Source organism: Salmo salar, chromosome ssa06 (genome assembly GCF_905237065.1).
Source record: "Salmo salar chromosome ssa06, Ssal_v3.1, whole genome shotgun sequence".
In the NCBI taxonomy this organism is placed as follows: Eukaryota; Metazoa; Chordata; class Actinopteri; order Salmoniformes; family Salmonidae; genus Salmo; species Salmo salar.
Window position 1 is genome coordinate 12,019,461 of NC_059447.1, and position 17,717 is coordinate 12,037,177.

At 39.8% G+C, this 17,717-nt stretch overlaps 1 protein-coding gene across 2 annotated transcripts; it reads left to right on the forward strand.

The window, feature by feature from the left end:
* The first annotated feature begins 1,531 nt into the window (after nt 1-1,531).
* Nucleotides 1,532-16,260, forward strand: LOC106606293 (zinc finger protein OZF). 2 transcript variants are annotated; one of them, XM_014202447.2, is made up of 3 exons: nt 1,532-1,800; nt 13,600-13,780; nt 14,112-16,260. In XM_014202447.2, exons 1-3 carry the CDS (start codon nt 1,792-1,794, stop codon nt 15,260-15,262), a joined length of 1,341 nt encoding a protein of 446 aa, XP_014057922.2. In that variant the 5' UTR covers nt 1,532-1,791; the 3' UTR covers nt 15,263-16,260. The 2 variants fall into 2 exon arrangements, with proteins under 2 accessions (XP_014057922.2, XP_045575712.1); XM_045719756.1 differs by having other exon boundaries at nt 13,600-13,794; nt 14,112-14,388.
* Nucleotides 16,261-17,717: the final 1,457 nt, after the last annotated feature.

Consider the following 17,717-nt stretch of genomic DNA (forward strand, 5'->3'; position numbering starts at 1 on the left):
TCATGGACTGCACCAGATTTGCCAGTTCCTGCTGTGAGATGTTACCCCACTCTTCCACCAAGGCACCTGCAAGTTTCCGGACATTTCTGGGGGGGGGGGCTCTAGCCCTCACCCTCCGATCCAACAGGTCCCAGACGTGCTCAATGGGATTGAGATCCGAGCTCTTCGCTGGCCATGGCAGAACACTGACATTCCTGTCTTGCAGGAAGTCACGCACAGAACGAGCAGTATGGCTGGTGGCATCGTCATGCTGGAGGGTCATGTCAGGATGAGCCTACAGGAAGGGTACCACATGAGGGAGGAGGACGTCTTCCCTGTAACGTACAGCATTGAGATTGCCTGCAATGACAACAAGCTCAGTCCAATGATGCTGTGACACACCGCCCCAGACCATGACGGACCCTCCAACGCCAAAAATCAATCCCGCTCCAGAGTACAGGCCTCGGTGTAACGCTCATTCTTTCGACGATAAACGCGAATCCAACCATCACCCCTGGTGAGACAAAACCACGACTCAGTGAAGAGCATTTTTGCCAGTCCTATCTGGTCCAGCGACGGTGGGTTTGTGATCATAGGCAACGTCGTTTCCAGTGAAGTCTGGTGAGGACCTGCCTTACAACAGGCCTACAAGCCTATTGCAGACAGTCTGAGCACTGATGGAGGGATTGTGCGTTCCTGGTGTAACTCGGGCAGTTGTTGCCATCCTGTACCTGTCCGGCAGGCGTGATGTTCGGATGTATCGATCCTGTGCTGCTGGCGTTACACGTGGTCTGCCACTGTGGACGATCAGCTGTCCGTCATGTCTCCCTGTAGTGCTGTCTTAGGCGTCTCACAGTACAGACAATGCAATTTATTGCCCTGGCCACATCTGCAGCCTTCATGCCTCCTTGCAGCATGCCGAAGGCACGTTCACGCAGATGAGTAGGGACCCTGGGCATCTTTCTTTTGGTGTTTTTCAGAGTCAGAAAGGTCTCTTTTAGTGTCCTAAGTTTTTATAACTGTGACCTTAATTGCCTACCGTCTGTAAGCTGTTAGTGTTTTAAATGACCGTTCCACAGGTGCATGTTCATTAATTGTTTATGGTTAAATCGAACAAGCATGGGAAACAGTGTTTAAACCCTTCACAATTAAGATGTGGTAAATTATTTTGATTTTTGTGAATCATCTTTGAAAGACAGGGACCTGAAAAAGGGACGTTTCTTTTTTTAACAGAGTTTATAAATAACCTAGATTTCTATTGTATTTGCCAATTTTTAAAACAATACAACCACACGTGGACATTTGGACAAATTGCATTTACAATCATTGAGGATGACACAAAAGGGATACATTGATCATTTACAGTGAAATAGATGATATTGATTATGCCAAAAATAGCCTACATTTTTTCCATTAAGTTAACATTATACATTTCAGGGAATACAGTTATTTTCTAGCAATAAATTAACACTCCCTAAACCGCTTCACCCACTTTAAATGTTGATGACAATGTACAGTAGGTGGCGGCACCTCTTAAACACCACAGAAGAAGCCGAAAAGCATCAACAGGAAGTTCTTTGTTACCATCCTCTATCGAGTTTTCAAACCAAAATAAAAAAATGTACAAATTCTGATGTAAAATGTGTCTCCATGAGACATTTGTTTGTCACAACTTAAATCCAGTTTTGATATTTAAAAGGACGTTTGATTGCGCTGTTCTAGCTTTTCTTTATCTGAACGCCGTGACAAAGAAAGTAACTCTAGCGTACACATTTACTTTATTTTTTATTTGAATAAAGAATCGCTTCCAAGATGGATCGGGTAAGTTTGGTTGACTTATAAACAGTGTCCTTACTGTGGTGTATACAATGTCTAGGTTTCTTTGATCTTCTACATCTATGCGTTCCATTTGAACAGCTAGACAAAATAAACCATGGTGGTAATTTCAGCAAAGTAGCCTACTAGCCAATCGCACACAGATTGATATAAGCAATGCGCAACCAGCAGGTCAAGTCAGAAGCAGGGAGAAATAATTAAGTATAGGCTACACCAGTGATGTATATTAACCCCAGATTGCTGATGCTATGTATTGGCCATTGAGAGGCTACACCAATGATGCATGCTACATCTCACCTTTGCAATATTTTAATATTTTATTGTTCTATTTCATTATGTGTTGCAGTCGTGCTGAGTATGCATTGGTTGAAGCGCAATGTCAAATTAACATTTCCCTACCATCATATCTAAGCCATTATCGATGGAATCTCGCAAATCAATTTGACGACACTCCCTCCCCACTTCTCATGAGCTGTCCAGCCGTTACGGAGAAACATATTCCGAACTTCTAAAAGGGTCTTTAGCAATTGAGTTTTCAGCGTTTTCTACGCCCACCTAGCTCAAATTCTATAAGTCAAATGAAAACGAGCATATAGCTACCATAAAGAGACCATTTGATTTAAATATCGGAGTAAATTTGTAAGTGCAACAGATGTTATTACATTTGATAATTTATCGCTCTCACGTGCATATTTCCATCCATTAGGAACCAACAATGAGCTCCTTTTTGTAGCATTTCTGACATTTTCAGCCGAATCGCAGAGTTCTATCTAAACGGGTCAGCAACTGTTACTCTGCAACAATACAGCTGCTATTAGCAAATGTTAGCTTGGTTGTCCAAAGTCCAGCAGCTAGCCTCTGTAGCTATCTTGCTAATACCAGTCAACTGAATGCTAGCTAGCTAATGAACAGGCTAAGAAAGGTAGCTAGCTATATTTGTAAGGTCTGTTACACAACTTCAGCCATTAGCTAACTATAGCCAGACAACAGCTTACTAACACATAAGGTAGCTAACGTAGTTCACGTCCAAACGTCAGGCCTAAATATTTCCACAAAACATAGCGAACTACCTACATCGGTTCAAAAAAACCAACACCAAACTTTGGGCAAATTGTCACGTTGCTACCTTACAATGCCATTAGGCTTTTACAACACTAGCTAGCTACTCTATGGTCGACGCTACGGTAAGAGCTAGCCATATTTCACTGTCAAGACAGGACACAACTCAAACTGTAGCTGAGAAAACAAATGCACATGTAAACAGCAAGTTTTGCATTGCAGTTTGCAAATGCATGCTTGCTAGCGTCAGGAAAAACTCACCAGTTCCAAACATCCAGAATAGATTCCAGTATGCCCCTTCTCCGGTCTTCTTGACGTTGTAATCCACATCTGTGCTGACGTCTTGATGTTGCTTCAATATAGCCACAATTTTCCCTTCCTCATGATACCATCTATTTTGTGAAGTGCACCAGTCCCTCCTTCAGCAAAGCACCCCCACAACATGATGCTGTCAACCCTGTGCTTCACGGTTGGGATGGTGTTCTTCGGCTTGCAAGCCTCCCACTTTTTCCTCCAAACGAGGATGGTCATTATGGCCAAACAGTTCTGTTTGTCTCATCAGACCAGAGGACATTTCTTCAAAAAGTACGATCTCTTTGTCCCCATGTACAGTTGCAATCCGTAGTCTGGCTTTTACATGGCGGTTTTGGAGCAGTGGCTTCTTCCTTGCCGAGCGGCCTTTCAGGTTCTGTCGATATAGGACTCGTTTTACTGTGGCTATAGATACTTTTGTACCAGTTTCCTCCGGCATCGTCACGAGGTCCTTTGCTGTTGTTCTGGGATTGATTTGCACCGAAGTGCATTCATCTATAGGAGACAGAACACATCTCCTTCCTGAACAGTATTGACGGCTGAGTGGTCCCATGGTGTTTATACTTGCGTACTATTGTTTGTACAGATGAACGTGGTACCTTCAGGCATTTGGAAATTGCTCCCAAGGATGAACCAGACTTGTGGAGGTCTACAATTTCTTTTTCTGAGGTCTTGGCTGATTTCTTTTGATTTTCCCATGATGTCGAGCAAAGAGGCACTGAGTTTGAAGGTAGGCCTTGAAATACATCCACAGGTACACCTCCAATTGACTCAAATGATGTCAATTAGCCTATCAGAAGCTTCTAAAGCCATGACATAATTTTCTGGAATTTTCCAAGCTGTTTCAATGCACAGTAATTTTTTGACTTACTGGAATTGTGATACAGTGAGTTATAAGTAAAATAATCTGTCTGTAAACAATTGTTGGAAAAATGACTTGTGTCATGCACAAAGTAGATGTCCTAACCGACTTGCCAAAACTATAGTTTGTTAACAAGACATTTGTGGAGTGGTTGAAAAACTAGTTTTAATGACTCCAACCTAAGTGTATGTAAACTTCCGACTTCAACTGTATATACAGGGGGTACCGGTACAGAGTCAATGTGCGGAGGCACAAGTCAGTCGAGGCAATATGTCGATGTAGGTAGGGGTAAAGTGATTATGCATAGATAACACAGAGTAGCAGTGGGGGAACAATGCAAATAGTCTGGGTAGCCATTTGATTAACTGTTCAGGAGTCATGGCTTTGGGGTAGACGCTGTTTAGAAGCCTCTTGGACCTAGACTTGGCGCTTCGGTACCTCTTGCTGTGCCGTAGCAGAGAGAACAGTCTATGACAAGGGTGGCTGGAGTCTTGACTACTTTCTTATGTCATTCTCGCTGGCACCAAAAGTTAGTGTTGATAGGGGCAGAATGTGGTCGGACCATTGTATAATTGCCATATACATTACTCTTACAATTTCCACGTGGGAGAGAAAATATTGGAAATGTAATCAAAGCCCTTAGGATGACAACTTGTTTTTAACCAGGACAGAAGAATTTATAACAGATTTTTTTTTGCGACATACAGCACATCCCCTTATTGTATGGGACACTTTTTAAATGTGCCTTGCAATTCAGTACTCTAAAACAAAAGCAATTTAGGTCAAAGGAGTTCATATTAACAAAGGAAATAGAGGGACTAACAGTACAGATGGCAATAAACTGTACCATAGACGCACGCACAGAGTAATTTAGAGAAAAACTTTTTTTAAATTTAATTTATTCAAGAAAGATCAAGTGTAATATAAAAATTGTACGCAAACTGGATGGAATAAGGGGGAAAATGCACCAAATTATTTTTTAAATCGTCAACATAGAAATGCTACAAAAAATATTTTGTTACAAATGACGAAGTACCCATGACTCACCAAACAATATTTTGAAAGAGTAAGCAAAGTACTTTAAGTACATGTTTTTGTTTGTCTCCTCCATCTCCCATAACCAAAGTTAATTGTATGGATATTACGTCATCAAAAAGAAAGCACTCTTCATATATTTCATTAAAATGCATTTATTTGTATGGCATGTTCAATGAAAACAAGGATTAAAACCTCATGTGTTTCGGCTGCATGTCCTTCTTAAGGGAGTACAAAGATATATGATAATACAATGTCCTCTTTTGAACAGCTTTTTCAAATCCACCCTGATTTGAAGAGGTAGTGGTTACATAATTCATTGGACAACACCTAGTATGCAATAGTATACACATAAAAAAAGTGAAATGGATGTTATCAAAATGCAAATCAAGTCTAGAAGCATCAGAACCCCTAGAAAAGTAGTTCTAACCTTGAACATGACTGGGCAATGTGGTAAGAATAGGAGAGACATCTATTTTATAGTACACTAGATCACAGCAAACATGGACCACAAAAGTCTTAACCTAGATAAGGGCAATAGAGAAATATGTCCACTAGATGACAGCAAAGGGACCTCTCCTGATCCTACAGGAAATGTGAGAAATCCATATCTTCATTTAAACCAGGGTACTTAGTGGCCTGTAGTTTGTAAATCCCAAAACGTTCCCTTTTGTTTTGCTGTTTAAGACGGTCCCCTTTTCTAATTAAGGCCAGAACGTGATTTAAAAAAAAGAGTAGCTTCGGCAACAGTTAATGGGGATCCTAATAAAATACCAATAGCTTGTAAGGTTGTCATGGTGTAAGGACTTGTGTACCTTGGCATGGGGTTGTCTTCGTTGCCTACCCGTATGGTGTACTTGTATTCCACTAAGCGGTAAAGGCATTTCTTTGTCCGTTCAATGTAGAATACCTTGCACTGTGGACATTTCAATCTGTAGATGATGTGAGTGGTTTTACAGTTAATGAAATGCTTCACTTGATACTCTGTTTTAGAAGCTGTGTCAACAAAATACTACTTCTGTGCAATATTTCTGCAATGTTTGCATTTTTAAAAGAGCCCCTGGGTTTGTGGTCTAGCTTAGTCTTTAGTGGTCTAGCTTAGTCTTAGTCACCAGGAAGATAGCTGTGGACAAATTTGTAATTTAGGGTAGGACATCTCTTAAAGCTTATGACTGGTGGCTCTGGGAAGACTTTTCGTTAGCGTTTCACTTTCCCCAGTTATTTTAATGTTCTCTGCTCCAGTGCTCTATTGTGTAACAAAGTACACTATCTCTGGTGCATCACAAGGCTCTCCCCTTCGCAACAAGTTCTCTAAAGTCATCCGGCCCTTAGGTCCTGAACGATGCAGGTATACCTGCTGTAACCCCAGTTCAAGAAGTGATTCTCCAAATCGGATGATTTGACACTGTAGTCCGTTTCCTGATCGCAGAATTAGTGGACTCTTTGGGATTGGCCATATGGAATGTTCTCTTTTAGCCTTTTAGGGGGAAGCTGTCTGCCCTCAAAATGGTATTCCCATCTGTAGGCTTCCTAAAGATTGATGTACAAACAAACTTTGTCATTTGTACTGATGTCAAGATCACAAAAAATTAAGGTTATCCTTGCTGTACTCCATAGTTAGTTGTATGTAAGGGTTAATGCTGTTACGGTATTGGTGGAAGGAAATAAGTTCATCTTCTGAGCCGGACCAGAACAGGCTAACATCATCAATATAGTGTCCCCACCATATAATCAGGTCAAAGAACTGGTTTTTAGAAGGATCCAAAATGAAGTAATTTTCCCATTTTTACCTAAGTACAAACCAGTTTAAGAAGGGCTGTAACAAGCTCCCTTTGCACATCCTTTGACATGTTTAAAGATATGTCCTGGAAGACCTGTCCTGAAAAATGTATTCAGTCAGTGAGACAATGAATTCTGTGGGAGGCGTCTCAGGCCAGGTACTCAAGAAATTAACTCAATTATAGGGATGTGCATGAGTAATCGAGTACTGAATGGAAGTCAAAAATCAATCTTTAACCAGAGATCACGTTTTTAGCCAACACATGCGCACTCCCGCCGATTCGTGCTCATTCATAGTTTTCATGGTGTGAGTTGTTTGAGTTTCCCGCTATATATCAAAAGTACCACCAGTAGTTAATGTAGGCTACCATTAATCATTGCCGTTTCCCCAGTAACCTAGACTGTTTTGTTATGGTCATTTCTGTATTAATACTGCGTACCGTTCTTATTCTCATAGTGTTTGGAGAACTCACAGTGATAATGTTCTGGTTTATTTAATTACATGTACCAGTTTTGTTTGTCTTCGTTGTCTTTCGTCTGGAGCACGTCTGGTTTCTTTCTCGTAGCTATTGCTTGAGTGCGCACAGATGTATTCTACCTGGTCTGAGCGGTCTCGAACAGAGTATATAAATCCCCATTTTCAAAATGCAGACCATCAAAAAAGCTGTTTTTAAAAATCTTTTCACCTGCGTTTTGTATAGGAAATCGGCGTTTGTTTTGCGTGACCAGGGGCGTGCAACTATAGTTTTGCTTTACAGAAAATGCATTACTGCAGCGCATTCATCATAAAGTAACTTAATTTTCATCAGATGACAACATAAGTGCAACGCTATTTGGTTAGCAGCCACACCAGAAAAGCAAGCCCTAAAAAACGATGCATGGCTATCATATTTCTGTTTTATCCTAAAAAGCTACATTTCCTAATCTGTTTTATCGGAGAAATGAAACTACACTGGGAAAAGTACCGGGGAAAAGTAGCTACACATCAGAGCGCTTTCTGCTGATCGAATGAATGCCAGTTCGTGAATTCTCATCGGTGTTGTGAAGTGCAATTACTGCAGACATTTGTCTGATGCCGAGCGGAAATTACAACTAGCTACATGATTAATCATATGCTCATCAAGCGCAAATAACAATGTTTGGAGCGTGAGAAGCAGCAGTAGCAACCTCGCATCACATATTTTGCCTCTTCAAAGCGCAACTGTGACCCCGCAGAGCAGGTAACGGCTAGTCATGGTTTCAATGAATGATTCTCAAATGGCACTTGTTTTTTTGACAGACTAATGTATGTATGTGTGTGTGTATGGGGAAATTAGACCACCTTTAAGGGTTGATAAATTAGGCATTGTTGCACGCTGTAGGCGTATAGATAAATGCACATATATTTTTTCCCAGTGTGGGCCTTGTGTTCTATATCTATCATCTATCTATCTATCTATCTATCTATCTATCTATCTATCTATCTATCTATCTATCTATCTATCTATCTATCTATCTATCTATCTATCTCATTGAAGTATTGAAAAAGATGAGTCAGTCAAACTGTCAAAAAAATGTAAAATGCCCATCCCAAACTGAATTGCATAGCTACTGTAAAATATGCTACATTTAAAGGCAGACTCGGCTAAATGATGCCACAAGCAGCACTGCAGATATTGCAATGAGCAAGATGCAAGACTTTGCTCTCACACTGTCACACACAGTATCTGCACCGGCATGTGCACTGGTATGCTTCACACTGTTCCAGCATGGTAGCCACTGGACCAAAACAGTGGAGAAGTTTAGCCTTGCACGTCAAGGCTTTTGGTTATAACAGAAATCGACCCACTATGTTGTTTACTTTGTGCATCTAGCCTGCGTCATACCTTTAAACTCAGAATATGCTATTCTGTAATTTGAACGTTTTTCATTCCATAATGTTTCTTAATTCCTGCCTAAAGATATGTTAGAGTGTTTAAAATGTAGACACCGTGCGCGTCATTCTTGGATTATTCTAGTGTAGGCCTAACTGTGTCATTGTTGGATTATTCTAGTATAGGCCTAACTGTGTCATTCTTGGATTATTCTAGTGTAGGCCTAACTGTGTCATTGTTGGATTATTCTAGTATAGGCCTAACTGTGTCATTCTTGGATTATTCTAGTATAGGCCTACCTCAAGTCCCGGCAGTGTGTTAACTTAATTTAAACTATTAAACTCAATAAATAAATCATTTTGAAGACCCTGGTCCTTCCCCCACCAGCAGCCAACCAGCAGTGCAGCTACCAGTCCCAGGGGTCCCCTCAAGTATGTATAGTGACAGACAGCTGTAGGGTACTTTGCGTTATAAAATAAGCAACAACCGCTCAGACCAATTCCAGCATTTAATTAAAATGTATTATACAGTGCCTTCAGAAAGTATTCATACTCCTTTTCTTATTCCACATTTTGTCACAGCCTAAATGGAGCATTTTTTTCTCACCCATACATACACAATGCTCCATAATGACAAAGTGAAAACATGTTTTTAGAAATGTTTAAACATTTATAGAAAATGAAATACAGAAATCTCATTTACATAATTATTCACACCCCTGAGTCAATACATATTATAAATCACCTGTGGCAGCGATTACTGCTCAAAACTGTAACAGGAATATTCACTGTCTTCTTGCTAAGAAACTCCAGTGTGGATTTGGCCTTGTGGTTTAGGTTATAGTCCTGCTGAAAGGTGAATTCATCTCCCAGTGTCTGGTGGAAAGCAGACTGAACCAGGTTTTCCACTAGAAATTTGCTGGTGCTTAGCTCCATTCCGTTTCTTTTTTATCTTGAAAAACTCCCCAGTCCGTAACGACACATAACATGATGCAGCCACCACTATGGTTGAAAATATGGAGAATGGTACTCGGTAATGTGTTGTATTGGAAATGCCCCAAGCACATCACTTTGTTTTCAGGACAAAAAGTGAATTGCATTGCCACATTTTTTGCAGTATTACTTTAGTGCCTTGTTGCAAACATGATACATGTTTTAGAATATTTTTATTCTGTACCATGTTAAGGAATTCCTTTTTTCACTGTGTCAATTGAGTTTGTATTGTGGAGTAACTACAATGTTCATCCATCCTCAGTTTTCTGCTATCAGAGCCATTAAACTATGTAACTGTTTTAGTCACCATTGGCCTAATGGTAAAATCCCTGAGCAGTTTCCTTTCTCTCTGGCAACTGAGTTAGTAAGGACGCCTGTATATTTGTAGTGACTGGGTGTATTGATACACCATGCAAGGTGTAATTAATAACTTCACCATGATCAAAGGGATATTCGGCTGGCTGATATTCAGTATCTTTTTTTTTTTTTTTACCCATCTACCAATTGGTGGCCTTCTTTTCGAGGCATAAAACCTACCTGCTTTTTGTGTTTGAATTTCACTGTTCGACGGAGGGACCTTACAATTATCGGTATGTGTGGAGTACAGAGATGAGGTAGTCATTCAAAAATCATGTTAAACACTATTTTTGCACAGAAAGTATGTCCATGCAACATATTGTTACTTAATCACATTTTTACTCCTGAATTTATGTAGGCTTGTCATAACAAAGGGGTTGAATCCTTATTGACTCCAGACAGTTTCATTTTTAATTCATTTGTAAAAAATAAATACAAATTAATTAAATGGAAAAACATACCCCATAATGTCAAAGTGGAGTTATTGTGTGTAGGCCAGTGACAAAATCTCAATTGTATCAATTTTAAATTCAGGCTGTAACGCAACAAAATGTGGAAAAAGTCCAGGGGTGTGAATACTTTCTAAAGGCACTGTATATCAATGTTGCTATGTTTTAGTGTTAAAGCTGCAATGTGTTTGTTTTTGGGAGAATTCACATAGCAATGTCAATTGTAGATCTGTCATTCTCATTGAAAGCAAGTCTAAGAATCAGTAAATCTGTTCTGTGTGTGTTATTTCTATGCTTCCCATTTTTATTTTGTTTTTCAGTCTTACTTTCGGTTTTGTGCACCAGCTACAAACATCTGAAAATACAATATTTAGGGTTATGGAAAATATATTTCACAGCGGTGTAGGTGGTACAACAAATCTCTACAGTACACTTCTTAGCAATTTTAGCAACCAGGAAATGGTGGAGCAATTTCTGCATAGGCATTTAATTAATATTTGTAAGTGTTACATCATGTTTGTGTTACATCATGTTTTTTGGTAGGCTAGATACCATGTTAAGGAATTCCTAATTATCTTTCCTTCCAACGTTGTCACTTGTTCACTTCACTTATTTTGAAACGAAATTATTTGTATAAAACATATGGTGTGAACTCCCACTAGCCCATGCTTCCACCAATCCAATGCTGTTAGTTTTTTGCTATTTTTTTATCACTTTGTTGCATTTGTGATGTATGTGGTACATTTTCACAGTTCTAAACACGTTTCAAAAGGCCATTTACAATTAATTACATAAAAAAATATTTTCCAGTAATTTGTAAACAATACCTTTAACTATAATTTAATCAAATTGCTCAAAACTTAACTAAACAAATTGTATAGTGTCAAGTTTAAGTACAGTTTGACAACTGTATAAATTGACATTCATTTAATTTATGTTGGTAGGTAAAACCAAATAATGGATGGATATGGCTGTAAATACCACTGTCCTTCTGCCAGTGTACTTCTATACAGTAGGGCAAAGTGGGTCACTGTGCTACCAACTGAAATGATGGTGTAGTGTACAATGTACTGCTGAAATACTTGGGTGTTAAATTACAGTTTATTCCACTCATTATCTGAATGTTGTTGATTTTAGATGAGGATGCTGTTACAGTAAAGTCACATAGACAAGTGGATCTTGAGCATATGTTGCATGGGGCAGAAATTGCACCAGGCTACACAATACCTTTTTACTGTAGGTTTCTACTACATGCCACAATACCCCATATCTGATGGTTTCTTAGTATTTTATAGTGTTAAATAATGGTTTCTTTGTATCTGCAGGAACAGTCCTATGTGGCCCTCACGCTAGCTCTGCTTCTGCCAAGATCATCTTAATGAATCCCTAATTATCTTTCTGTCCTCCCTAAGTGTGCACTTGTTCACTTTCCTTCACTGATTTGAAGGGAAATGACTGGTATAAAACATGGTGGATACTCCCCCTAGCCCATGACTCCACCAATTGTCTTTGGTGCAATTTTCACAAGAATGTGGTACATTTTCACAACTCTAAGCACAAAAATCTGTTTCAAAACTCTTTGGCCATTTTCAATTGATTACTTTTGAAAATATTTTCCTGTCATTTGTTACGACATTTAACAATAATTTATTCAAACGGCTCAAATCTGAGCTACGAAACCAAAATTATATAGTGTCTAGTTTACTTTCAGTTAAAAAAATCTAAAAAACATTTGAAATGATGTAGTGTACAATGCACTGCTGAAATACTTGGGTGATAAATTACAGTTTAATCCATTCATTATCTGAATGTTGTTGATACGCTGTAAGCTGATGATTTTAGATGAGGATGCTGTTACAGTAACAAGTCACATAGACAAGTTGATCTGAGCAATGTTGCATGGGGCAGAAATTGCACCAGGCTACACAATACCTTTTTACTGTAGGTTTCTACTACATGCCACAATACCCCATATCTGATGGTTTCTTCTATTTATGTACTGCAGTAGGATACTGAAACTGTAAGACTGACTTTCTCAACATGCTGCAAAAGTTGGATAACGTGCAGCAGTAGTTTTTGTGTTTAGGTTTTTCGTCACTGGTTATTTGAACAAACCATTTAATAAATAAATAAATAAAACATTTATTTCACCTTTATTTAACCAGGTAGGCCAGTTGAGAACAAGTTCTCATTTACAACTGCAACCTGGCCAAGATAAAGCAAAGCAGTGCGACAAAAACAACACAGAGTTACACATGGGAGAAACAAACATACAGTCAATAACACAATAGAAAAATCTATACACATTATGTGCAAATGAAGTAAGGAGGTAAGGCAATAAATAGGCCAATAGTGGCGAAGTAATTACAATTTAGTAATTTACACTGGAGTGATATGTGCAAGTAGAAATACGGGTGTGCAAAAGAGCAGAAAAATAAAAACAAATATGGGGATGAGGTAGGTAGTTGGTTGGATGGGCTATTTACAGATGGGCTGTGTATAGCTGCAGCAATCAGTAAGCTGCTCTGACAGCTGATGCTTAAAGTTAGTGAAGGAGATGTAAGTCTCCAACTTCAGTGATTTTTGCAATTTGTTCCAGTCATTGGCAGCAGAGAACTGGAAGGAAAGGCAGCCAAAGGAGGTGTTGGCTTTGGAGATGACCAGTGAAATATACCTGCTGGAGCGTGTGCATAGTGATTTAGCAGGTGTTACAATCTTTCACATTTTGGAAGGGGACATTCGGCCTGTATCTTGAGATAGTGGAGCTCCTCTTTCCAGAAACTCTTAAGCTCTCCTAACATGTATGAACTAAATTGAGTGGCTAATTTGTTCAACGCCAATGAATGATCAATCAATCAAAGGTTCTTAACATAAGACATTGTTAAAAATATCACTTCCATTTGAAAAATTTGCCAAAGTGATTAAAAAAAATATACTAGACATTTATGGAAAGTAGTGAACAATTACACACTTCAGGAGAAAGTCGTTATTATTAGGATGCACCCAATCAATCAGAGATTTAGACTAAAGTAATCAAATTATTGGTCTAATGATATTCTATGTACAATACTTCCTGTGGTCACCAGGACAGAGCTATCCCGTCCCCCTCCAACCTGCCGGAGTCCCCTGGTCACAACTCTCCTGGTAGCGCCTTACTGCTGGGTCTGAAGAGGGTGTCTGTGAGGCTGGTCGACTGCAGGAAAACACCAGGGCAGAGTGGAACTGTGAGAAAAGGACACGAGGAGGAGGGAGATTTGATTTCATCAAGTAAGAACAATGGGGTGTGTGGATTAGACTACAATCTGCTTAATTGATTTATAAACAGTAAAACGCTCAGTTGCTAGTTAATTGTCGATTGAATTTCGTGAAAGGAGGGTGGTATACCTAATAAACTGGCCCATGAGTGTATTGATGATAAGAGAGGCAGGTAGTCTTGGTTTAGAGCATTGGGCTACAAATTGAAAGCTTGCTGGTTTGGATCTCTGAGCTGACTAGGTGGAAAATCTGTCTGCCCTTGAGCAAGGTACATAACCCGAATTGCTCCTGTAAGTCACTCTGGATAAGAGCGTCTGCTAAATAACATTTTTTTGTTTTACAGGGGACACCCCTAACCGTCGTTCTCTCAGTGGGAGGGGCTTATCATTTGGGGAGCTTCAACCACATCATGTTGCTGACAAGACAGAGAAGAGTCTCTCCAGATCAGAACACCCCAAGAAACACCAGCAGAGACGTATAGGAAAGAAACCTCACCACTGCTGCTCTGAGTGTGGGAAGAGTTTCACAAGCCAGAGTGGCTTCATTATTCACACGGCAGAGAAACCGTACTGCTACTCACAGTGTGGAAAGTGTTTCGCTGCTTCTAACACCTTCAAATCTCATCTGAGAATTCATAAAGGGGAGAGGCCTTACCCCTGCCTTGATTGTGGGAAAAGATTTTCTTATTTGGGAGCCCTAAACATACACCTGCGAACACACACAGGAGAGAAGCCTTATAGCTGTGATCAGTGTGGAAAGAGCTTCAGTCAATCTGGGACCTTAAATTCACACCAGCGAACACATACTGGAGAGAAACCTTATAGCTGTGATCGGTGTGGGAAGAGATTTGCTCAGTCAAGAGAGCTGAATAGACACCAGCGAACGCACACAGGAGAGAAGCCTTATAGCTGTGATCAGTGTGGGAAGAGCTTTGCTCTATCAAAAGCCCTAACTATACACCAGCGTATACACACTGGAGTGAAGCCTTATAGCTGTGGTCAGTGTGGGAAAAGCTTCAATCAGTCAGGCAACCTGACAACACACAAGCTAACACACACTGGAGTGAAGCCTTATAGCTGTGATCAGTGTGGGATGAGCTTTGCTCGAGCTTCCACCCTGAATAGACACCAGCTAACACACACTGGAGAGAAACCTTATAGCTGTGATCAGTGTGGGAAGAGCTTTGCTCTATCAGATAAACGAACTATACACCTGAGAACACACACTGGAGAGAAGCCTTATTGCTGTTATCAGTGTGGAAAGAGCTTTGCTGTAGCTTCCACCCTGATTAGACACTATCGAAAACACACTGGAGAGAAGCCTTATAGCTGTGATCAGTGTGGGAAAAGCTTTGCTGTAGCTTCCACCCTGAATACACACCAGCGAACACACACTGGGGAGAAGCCTTATAGCTGTGATCAGTGTGGGAAAAGCTTTGCTGTAGCTTCCAACCTGATTAGACACCACCGAACACACACTGCAGAGAAACATTAGATAGATATGCAGTACAGGTAAGCCCTGTTGATAGCTGCGAACAAGCTATTTTGGGTGTGTCAAAGATCAGTGGTTGGTTAGCTAGGGGCTTTTAAAAATGTACGTTAGCTAGAAAGCCACTGACTGTAACGTTAGTTGTGTGCAACGCACTTTACCTTCCTTACAGGTAAAAAGAAACCCAGCATAGGACAGCATAGTGACTGACATTTCATTATTGACAAGTCCTTTGTGAGCTAACCAGCTATATAACGTTAACTCGCCGTTCGTGTAGTCAGACTTGCTAACTTTAGCCCAGCACTAGGGCAAGAGTAGTTAGTTAGCATGTCACCACGTAAAAAGTCTGACTACACAAATGTTGAGCTAATGTTAACTAACATAGCTAGCTAGCTAAACATTAGCTAAATATCCCTGCCCTGGTGGGCTAGCTAACATGTCACCACTTGGAAAAGTGTGATTACACAAACAGTGAGCTAACATTAACTAGTTGGCTAACTAGCTCACAAAGGACTTGTGGACTCAATGTTTTTCCAATACAAACTACAAAAACGGTTTTGTTCCAGAGTGCTTCTGTTGTACATGATTAGTCAAATGACCTGTGAAGTCAGTTAGACACGTCAGCAGGGATGGAAATTAAGCTATCCCAACGCTAGTACTTTTCAGATTGGGCTAGCCCGACACAGCAGTGAAATGTTGCCTTTACAAACAACGAATGCCACAGATTTAGGTCCCATATGTTACCCAGGCTAGTAGAAATTGCGGTCTGCAGGCCAGTGACCAAAATCCTTAAGTTCCATTCCTGCATGTCAGTTCCTTTCAGACGATCCCCTTACAACTGTTGGTCAGTCTCAGTGACCTTGTGGCTGAGGGTTTTAACTTTCCTCTTGAGAATTAGAATCAGAAGTACAGTCATATAGCTCATTGCAAGACTTCACCTCTTCAGGCAAATAGTACTCTAGACTGTCCTGATCATCTGCTCTGAATAAAAATATAAAACGCAACAATTTCAAAGATTTTACTGAGTTACAGTTCATGTAAAGAAATCAGTAATTTAAATAAATGCATTAGGCCCTAATCTATGGATTTCACATGACTGAGAATACAGATATGCGTATGTTGGTCACATATACCTTAAAAAAAAAAACCTAGGGGAGTGGATGAGAAAAAGTCAGCATCTGGTGTGACCAGCATTTGCCTCATGCAGCATGACACATCTCCTTTGCATAGAGTTGATCAGGCTGTTCGTTGTGGCTGGTGGAATGTTGTCCCACTTTGGGCTGTGACATTTTGTCAGTCGGTTGTTATTATGCAGACTGCCGGTCTCAGTTATTGACCATTAACATGTGCATGTTTAGCATCTCCAGGCCTCCACACATACAAGCTGCTAATTCACACCTTTGAAACACCTACATTTAAAAAAAGTCTAAAATCTATTTAATATACACCATCACAAAAAATCCATTATTTATTTTAGTCAGGACTAACAAAATATTATCATATGAAGAAAATGTATTTCAGAAGAACAGAATATGAGTTGGCCTGCTGTATGTTATCTGGTTATGCTCCATGCCATAGTTTATTTAACCCTTATTTTACCAGGTAAGTTGACTGAGAACATATTCTCATTTACAGCAACGATCTGGGGAATAGTTACAGGGCAGAGGAGGGGGGATGAATGAGCCATTTGGAAGCTGGGGATGATTAGGTGACTGATGATATGAGGTCCAGATTGGGAATTCAGCCAGGACACCGGGGTTAAAACCTGTTGAGGACAGGTGTTCCCCTAGCCAACATCCAATGGAACAGCAGGGCGCGAAATACAAAACATCAAAAATCTAATAATTTCAATTTCTCAAACATACGACTATTTTACACCATTTTAAAAATACACTTCTCCTTACTTAATGTAACCACGTCCGATTTCAAAAAGGCTTTACAGCGAAAGCAAAACATTAGATTATGTTAGGACAGTACATAGACAAACAATAACCACACAGCCATTTTCCAAGCAAGGAGATCTGTCACAAAAACCCAAAATACAGCTAAAATGAAGCACTAACCTTTGACGATCTTCATCCGATGACACTCCTAGGACATCATGTTACACAATACATGTATGTTTTGTTCGATAAAGTTCATATTTATATCCAAAAACAGCATTTTACATTGGCGTGTGATGTTCAGAATTTATTCCCACCAAAACTTCCGGTGAATGAGCACATCAATTTACAAAAATACTCATAAACGTTGACAATATATAATAATAATTTAAAGAATTATAGATACACTACTCCTTGATGCAACCGCTGTGTCAGATTTTAAAATAGCTTTACGGAGAAAGCACATTGTTCAATATTCTGAGTACATAGCTCAACCATCAATGCAAGTTATACAGCTACCCGCCAAGTTCTGGCATCAACAAAACTCTGAATTAGTGTTATAAATCATTCCTTTGCTG

What these genes read in the sequence shown, in the direction of transcription:
- LOC106606293 (XM_014202447.2), top strand. An exon ending in GGGAGATTTGATTTCATCAA is followed by an intron (nt 13,781 to 14,111) that starts GTAAGAACAATG and finishes TTTGTTTTACAG; the next exon opens with GGGACACCCCTAACCGTCGT.